Here is an 8,499-nt window from a genome sequence, read left to right as displayed (position 1 = left end):
CGCGGTTACCAGCGTCGCTTCCAGCACCGGCGCGTCCCTCCGGGAAACCGTCGGCGCGGGCGTTAACTGTTGCGGACCGCACGGGTAATGCCCCGTCCGCCCCGAGACTGCTTTTCTCTGCAGCTACTGAGATCTCCAGAATAATTCTGCCTGCCCCGAGCCCGACCCTCTAATAAAGCACTGCTCTCCACGCCCGCTCAGCCAGACCCGTCTTTGCGGCCGCGCCTCGGCCTAGGCCCCGGCCCCGGCCCCGGCCCCGGCCCGGCCCCGCGCCCCGACGAGGCCGCGGCGGCGGGGGCGGGGCTCGCCCCGAGGGGAGGGCGGCGCCGGGAGGGAGGGCCCGCGCCCGCGGAGGGGGCGCGGCTGCGGCGCGCGGCGGAAGAGGCGCGCGCGGCTGCGGAGCGGCGGCGGCCGTTGGGCGCCATGAGGTGGCCGTTGGGCGGCGGCGCGCGGCGCTGGCTGCTGCCGCTCGCGCTGCTACCGCTGCTGGGCGGCGGCGACGCCTGCCCGTGCCGGGACCCGCGGCTCTGCGACCCCGTCACGGGCACCACCGACTTCGAGGTGCGCGTCCGCCGGCCGCGACTCCCCGGCCGCCTTCGGGAGCCGCGGGCCGCGCCGCCCCGCCGCGGAGCGCTGTCCCCGGGCCGGGCCGGGCCGGGCCGAGGGAGGCGGGGTGCGGCCGGCGGAGCCGCGCCCCCGAGCACGGCGTGCTCCGGCACTTGGTCCCTTTGGGGCAGTTCCTGGTTTTCGTGCAGCCTCCGAGTCGGGGTGGCTCGCCGGGGCCGGGCCTCAGCGTCACTCGTGTCGGGGTTCCTGTGAGAAGAAGCCGAGGTGCCCAGTGAGCAGCGGCGGGTGTAAGTGCGCGCCCTGGTCTGCTCGGGACACGCCAAAGCGCGTCACCCCGTCGCGGCTTGTTTTAACTGTCTGCATTGCTGTTCAGCAAGTTTAAGAAGTAGGTGAACGTGATTTACTGGGAGATTCTGCGCTTTCAGTGCTCTCTGGTGGGTTTGGTTTTTCGGGGTAACCGGCTGCCCTGTGCGGCAGCGCTGCTGGGGCAGGATGCGCCGCTGGGCCGCGGCCTCGTGTTCGGGAAGGGCATTCGGGGTGGCAGAGGTGGAGGTGCGCAGGCGCAGACTGGTCTTCAGAAACATGAGTGACCTCTGTAACTTTCGGTGAAGAACGTGGAAGAAGAATGCTTCTTAGAAATTGCACCGTGGAGGCGTTTTTGTAACTAACAGATCTGCTTCTCATTGCCTTTCTAGGTGTTTGTGTTTGATGTGGGAAAGAAGGCCTGGAAATCCTATGATTGGTCAAAAGTTACCACTGTGGCAGCCTTTGGGCAGTACGATTCAGAGCTTATGTGCTACGCTCATTCGAAAGGCGCCAGGATAGTGCTAAAAGGTTGGCTATACCGGGGAAAAAGCGGGCATTTGTGTGAAAAAGAGCATGATCTAGACAGGGCTTTAATACCTTGACATTTTACGTTAAATGATATACAAAGTATTAAAAATCAGTAAGAGGGTTAATAACAGGACAATGTATATGTAATACCTTGGCATTTTATATATGCCACTGTGCAGGGTATTAAAAAGAATACCAACCGTGGCTTCTGCCACGGTAGTACCAAAACCTCTGGCACCTAAATAAAAGGCCTCCTCTAACAGCTTCTCCATATTCTCCCGCAGCTCCTCTAACAAACAGGAGAGGAAGTGAGGAGAGCAAAAGCCTGTAGAGGACATCTATTTGGGTCTGTGTTCTGGATGTTAGGCACAATACCCAAAAGACAGATACCAAGGAGATCATAAGCACTCTTGAGTATTTTTCACTTAAATCAATTCCTATACACTAGGATATGATTGAGTTTTAAACTATGAATACTGAGGTACTCTACGTACGTCCAGATAGTGGTTAAAAACACAAAGTCCATCGTGACTGCCTATGCTGTAATTGTATGTCTCTGTAATCATATGTCTATGCTGTTTTGAATTTGTTGAGGCAAAAAAGGGATAAAAGACCACAATGTGGAAAACAAAGGTTAAATGAAAAGGTATGTTATCAATCCCTGAGACTCCATGGAAATACTGGAGGTAAATTGTCTTCAAGAAAGGGAGTTTACAATGGCTAAAAGAGTATTCAGGAGAAACAGGGAAACAAAATTGTGGGAAAAACTTCCCAAAAGATTGTCATTTTAAACAGGACTGTCCCAGAGAAACTTAATATTCTGTTCTGATGTGGGTTCTCAAAATTATGTTGGGGAGAAGGAGACGATTTCTGTGTATTTTCCATGTAGGCACAAGGACGAAGTAGATGCCAGTATAGGTGTAGGGATTTTTTTTTTTCTCTTCTGGTTATATTGGTTTGTTTAATAAAGGCAAACTTTTCCTTGGTTTTACTACTGTGATGCAAATGCATTTTAACTCTTGAAGACTTTTTGTTTAGGTGATGTATCTCTTAAGGAAATTGTTGATCCTGCTAAAAGAGCAGCCTGGATATCTCAACAGGTGGATCTTGCCAAAAAACAATATATGGATGGAATTAATATAGACATAGAACAGGAAGTTAATGAAACTTCCCCTGAGTATTATGCATTAACAGAGCTTGTTAGAGAAACTACAGATGCTTTTCACAGAGAAATTCCAGGATCACAGGTACTCTATGCAAACATTAACTCTATGAAATGCAGTAAGTTTTGAGAATATCATTTAACATATGAATATGAACGTCTCTGTGCAGATCTAAAGTGTGATATTGTTATGAATGGTTAATTATGAATGTTAGTTATAATATTCTTCCATAAGAACCACTCTCCTAACCTGTATGAATTTAACTGGAAGTAGGGTTTCACTGAGACTAGTAGATACTGTATTATCCCCTTGCTGTGTGAGCTGCCAGTTGTTCATATGGCTTAATGAATCTTTGAAAATAAGGACCAAACCAGCATTCTGGTGAAAAAGCTTGATAAAATTTAGTGATCAGTTTACAAAATTATTAAAGATTTGCATCATCCTTCATATTTTTGGTAGTTTTCATCTCACATTTTAATTTCTCTGCTGTTTTAACAGTGCCTGTCACTGTTTATGATCTGGTGTTCATTTTATCTGCTGGTGAGGTTCTCTTAATGGGTATTGCAGTGCAAAACACTGTGTAGCATTTTGAAAATGATGTCCTTAAAAGTTAAAGCTTTTTTTTAAACAGAAGACAAAAGAATGCCTAAATACCGTATTCAGTATTAATTTGTGTACTTTCCCTTCAGGTAACATTTGACGTGGCTTGGTCTCCAGCATGCATTGATAGAAGGTGCTACAACTACACTGGGATTGCAGATGCCTGTGATTTCTTATTTGTGATGTCATATGATGAGCAGAGCCAGATCTGGACGGAATGTGTTGCAAAAGCCAACGCTCCTTACCTTCAGACATTAGTTGGTGAGGATGGACCTCCACGCCAAAAGCTGGAGCATTTCCATTTGTTCATACAAGTGGTTAGATTGCCTTTTCTTAAATACATTTTTGATTGTATTATTGTGTTTTCTAGGAGACTCAAATTGTTGTCCTAATGTGAAAATAAGTATCCCAAATCTGTAAGATGCTATGGATAGCCTGTAGCAGTTGTGTGTTGTTACTTGTAAAACAAGTGTCTAGCTCTCGCTATTGTGAAGAACACTTCTAGAATGACAAAAGGCACCCAAACAATGGTGCCTGCCTGGACTTGCAAGGAACCTGACATGTTTGTCTCTAAAACTTGTGAAATGTAATGATGGTTCCTTTAAACCAATTTAAACAATGTCCACACTCCTTTCTATATTCCCATCTTATTCTGCCCTGCTGCTACAACTGTTCATGCAGGTGTACTGTGAACTGGATTAGGGAACTGATACGGTTTAAAAATAATGTGACAAGAAAATGGTTATTTTAAATTAGAGCTAGTTCTCTGATCTGATTCCTCACACAGACACACAAGGGACTGTATTGGCACAGGTAGGTGACCTGAATGAGACAAATGAGAATGAAGACTGCTCAAACTAGCGCACGCAGAAAAAAAAAAGTTGCTGAGAAATACTCCTAATGGCAATTAAAACAATCAGAAATATGTTACAGCTTATCAGCACTGTTGAGAAAGCTGCTATGGGCAACTAATCTTAAGTGTGAGTAATTAGAACAATTACTACTGAAGAGAGCAAGCCCAGGGTGTACAGGTGGGAGGAAAGAGGAGATTATACCTTAGCCTTTCTCTGGGGATCATGTAATTCTTATGTGGGCTCTGGCTATAGACTAGTTGTAAGAATATAAAACATGGGAAAGGACAACAATAATGCATCTTAATTTTTATTTCCTTCAAAACTAGGATATGAAGAGTACATTACTATGGGCATTGATCTTAAGAAGCTTGTGATGGGTGTTCCCTGGTATGGCTATGATTATGTCTGTTTAGACTTATCTAAGGTAAGATTGTTCGTTTGCAATTGTTAATCTTTCTTCCCTTGGAAAGAGCCAGCTAGATTTTGGTGACCTTGTTTTTAGATTACAAAATCAAAAATCAGGAAATACAAAACCACAGCGGTTTGATGGGTAGTAACTGGGGCATAAGACAGACCTTGCTTGGCTGATAATTGATAGGAATATTTTACCAAACAGAGTGTTTTTTTTGTCTATTCTTAAGCAACCTGAAGTCTATAATACCCAAGAATTAATCAAATCAAGTGTTAATCTTAAGGAAATACAGATGTTATCTGTACGAAAAGACATGATGTCCAAGGGCAACTGTAATGCTTGTGTCTGTCTTACCAATATTAGGCTCCCTGCTTAAAGACTAGGTACAACAAATAGCAAACTCATAACTGTTAAAGTATTGTAGTTTATGGCTAAATCATGAGTCTCAAACATCATTATACTTATGAAAAATGTAGGGGTGAGTTAAAAGTGGAAGGGGAAAAGATAAGAGATCATGTAAGTTGAAGTCCATTGAATCCTCCAGTATTACAGAGTTTAAAAAAAAAAAAAAGTTCCATTCCCTAAATGCTGAAGCATTATCCAAAGGGCTGTTTTCCTTTTCTGTGAAGCCTGTCACATGCTTGCAGTGGGATAGGGTACTGCGGCAGATATGAGACTCAACTCGTTGTGTCAGGGAGCTGTGCTGGCTCTGCTGGGGTGTGGTGGTGCTCGGTATGGAAACTTGAGGGTCAGTCATTCCCTTGTGAATGAAAGAGGAGTTGCCCAACTCTTCCAAAGATGGGAGTCAAAATGGCCATTTCCCCTTTGGCTATTGTTTCTCTTACACCCAGCTCTGTGTCTCACTTGGTTTATTCCAAGCTCATTTCACATGCCTGAGCTATATGCAGGATACTGTGGCCTGCATGTAACTTGTTGCCCACACCTGGCAGCAGGGTTCCAGAAAAGCTTTCACAGATATTCTTCAAACCTTATTTTTTCAGTTTTACTTCAGTTCTAGTTCAACTTCAGTTTTAGTCTTTGCTGCATGTTACTGTGTGGTGGTTGAGTGTTTCTGTTAATTATATGATACTGATAACATATATTCAGTAGCAATGCCATTTGTTCCCAAAGTTAAATTAGTGTGAGGAACTAGAACTATTCACTTGAAGAAAACTTTAAAAGCCTGTTTTAATTTAGTTCAGTGTAGAAATAGCATGTCTGGCATGGATATTTGAAGATTTGGTGGTTTTGTGCCCTCTCCCACCTGTTGTGGCGTTCTGTGACTTTCTTCTTGGCTGTACTGCTGTTCTGCAGTTCAGTAAATACATGTAACGTGAAACTCATCTCCTACTTTTTGGGTTGTTGTGTTTTTCAGGATCATGTTTGTTCGCTTTCCAAAGTACCTTTCCGAGGGGCTCCATGCAGTGACGCTGCAGGGCGTCAGGTCCCCTATGGAGCAATAATGAAGAAGGTGAATAGTTCTATTTCAGGGATCCTGTGGGATGAGGTGCAGAAGTCTCCATTTTATGAATATAAGGTAAATGTCTCTTTATAACACACCACGCAGGCTGTGGACTAAATGTTCATGAACAATACAACATTAATAATAGTTCTTTGGTTATAAAGCTGTCAGGTTTAGATACTTCCATAGTGTTTTCTACTTAGGTTTCTCATGTAGTAAACATTGGTTGGACTGCACATCTTGAATTTTTAGTCTGAAAAGGGCATTCAGTGACTGAACACCGCTAGGAGTAACAAGAGTAAAATGTGAAAATGAAAAATATGAAAATAAATGTGAAAATAAAAAATAGGAAAATTAAAGGAGTGAAAATTAAAAATATAATCTTTTTTTAAAAAATAAGTGTAATACTAAGAATAATATTTTTTTTTCCGTTGCTCCTCAGTTTTGAGAGGAGATGCACCATGTCAAAAAGGATGTTTTTGTACAAAGAAATGCTAAAGTTATGTCCTTCACTATTATAGTTATTTTTATGATGTTGATAACTGGTTTAAACTGATTTGAAAGCGATTCTGAGTGGCTGTTAAGTTTTTCTGGAGGATAACAAATACAACAAAATTGTGACTAGTGGCTTACACGCATGTTCATAGTGAAAGAGTCCATAAATGATTATGCTTATACAAAAAACACAGTATATGCACTTTTTCTTGTTTCTTTAGATACTATTTTAAGTTCCACATGTAAATGATTAAAAACTTCAGTAAGCAAAGATCATCTCAAAGCAATAGAGCTTTGACAGAATTTCGCAACTCTCTCTGAAACTGTTTATTGCTGAAACTTTAACTAAATTTGCCAGTTGATTAGATAGCATGCCTGAGATCTAGGCTATGTTAAAATAATAATAATAATAAAAAAATACAAACTAGCTAAGTCTTCTACTTAACTTCAGTGGAAATGTTTCACTTTTTATAACTTAAAAACTGAGATTCTGAAAACAAAAAATTGCCAAGTATTTGGCTCTTAAAAATTTTTATTTGTGAGAAATAATTGTAAATCAGGAAAGTATTGTTATGTAAATTTATATAGCTTGTATATCTCACTTTTTAATTGTACTTTTCACTGCATTCAATAGAAAATGGAATCAAAACTTGATGAACTCTTAACGTATCATGTTTATTTGGATAGGCAGATGCTGACCCTAGTGTTTAATTTTTTTTTTCCAGGACTCTCTTGGTAACTTCCACCAGGTATGGTATGACGACCCTCGTAGCATCTCTTCAAAAGCAGCATATGCAAAGAATCGAGGTTTAAGGGGCATTGGCATGTGGAATGGAAATAGTCTTGACTACTCGAGGGAATCCGAAGCAGAACAACAAACTGAAGCAATGTGGAAAGCCTTGACACCGTAAGAACTATATGAAATTGTGAACCACTTGCTCTAGAATGATGAAAATTGATAGTTCTGGTGATATTACATTATCGTATGCTGTGATTGCAGTCAAAGCTTTGAGAACTAGCCAAAGTCATTTGTTATTTTGAATGCGAAGCATTGTTTTCCTACTTCAGAAAGTTGCAGTATTGTTTTATCACTGCTTTTTAAAAGACTGTTTTTCCTCTCATTTTTCACAACTGCTGTAAGTTCGGTCAGAGCGTGAACCCAGTGAGTATGTGGTAATAAGCAGGACGAGGTATGAATTTACAGGGGCACGCTGGTAACAGGAAGAGCTTCACTTGCACTGCCAGGTGCCAGAGGTATTCATTCTGGGGGTCACAGGATGCAGCATGAGCTGCAACATCTGCTTTCTGCCATTCCACCCCAGTCTACATTTTAGCTAAGTCAACCTGGAATAAGATTAAGCACAGAGTATTGTAGAAACGGATGACTGCTTATATGCAACTTGGTGAAACTTGAGCTTGATTACTGCTCTAGAAATTAAAATATTTTTATAGACTGATTAAATTATGTAACACTAAGTAGTTCCAATTAAGCTTTTTATCAGACTTTTTATTAGAAAAGAGTACGCAGGAAACTTCTGTTTTGTGGTGTTAATGCATCATATGTGAATTTCTCAGTTTCATATTCCAAAAATCTAGGAATTTATTCTTAGATGCATTTTTTTTTTCCATTTCCAACTTCTCTATTTACTGAAAACTAGAAGAATGGAGCCTACATAATGAACTGTGAATATATTTTTACCCATGTTCTGATTTTTCTTTCAGTAGCCTTTTATATATATTTTTTTAATCCAGTGTTGCTTCTAAGAGAATAAGGGATTATATATTCATTCTAGATAGTACTTTTCATAAGGTAATTGTATAACTTGTTAAAGTATCTCTAGCTATGGAGCGATTGACTGGTGTGTTCATGACTTTTTTGTTAAATAAAATGTTGTCTTCACTAAGGTTGATGAACAGTATTCTCAGTTTAGTCTTGCTCCACAATTTACAGCCCACACTTTTTCAAAACTGTTTCACTACTGGATTAAGCAGGGCCCAGTTGCAGTTTAAGTGACTCTTGCTTAAACAATTAAATTAGATAATGTGTAGTCAGCTGTGTGGGAGAGGAGGTTTGTGTGGGGGGTTGGTTGTTTTGGGGGGAAGGGGCAGGGA

The 8,499-nt window shown here is 41.8% G+C and overlaps 1 protein-coding gene across 1 annotated transcript; it reads left to right on the top strand.

Annotated features, from left to right (window-relative positions):
• The first annotated feature begins 402 nt into the window (after positions 1 to 402).
• Positions 403 to 8,287, top strand: CTBS (chitobiase). The gene is made up of 7 exons (XM_062581207.1): positions 403 to 561; positions 1,263 to 1,401; positions 2,440 to 2,648; positions 3,254 to 3,425; positions 4,345 to 4,442; positions 5,806 to 5,967; positions 7,113 to 8,287. The coding sequence occupies exons 1-7, from the start codon at positions 424 to 426 to the stop codon at positions 7,296 to 7,298; spliced, it is 1,104 nt and encodes a 367-aa protein (XP_062437191.1). The 5' UTR covers positions 403 to 423; the 3' UTR covers positions 7,299 to 8,287.
• Positions 8,288 to 8,499: the final 212 nt, after the last annotated feature.

Source organism: Rhea pennata, chromosome 8 (genome assembly GCF_028389875.1).
Source record: "Rhea pennata isolate bPtePen1 chromosome 8, bPtePen1.pri, whole genome shotgun sequence".
Taxonomy (NCBI): domain Eukaryota; kingdom Metazoa; phylum Chordata; class Aves; order Rheiformes; family Rheidae; genus Rhea; species Rhea pennata.
This window is presented reverse-complemented; position numbering and strand designations above follow the sequence as displayed.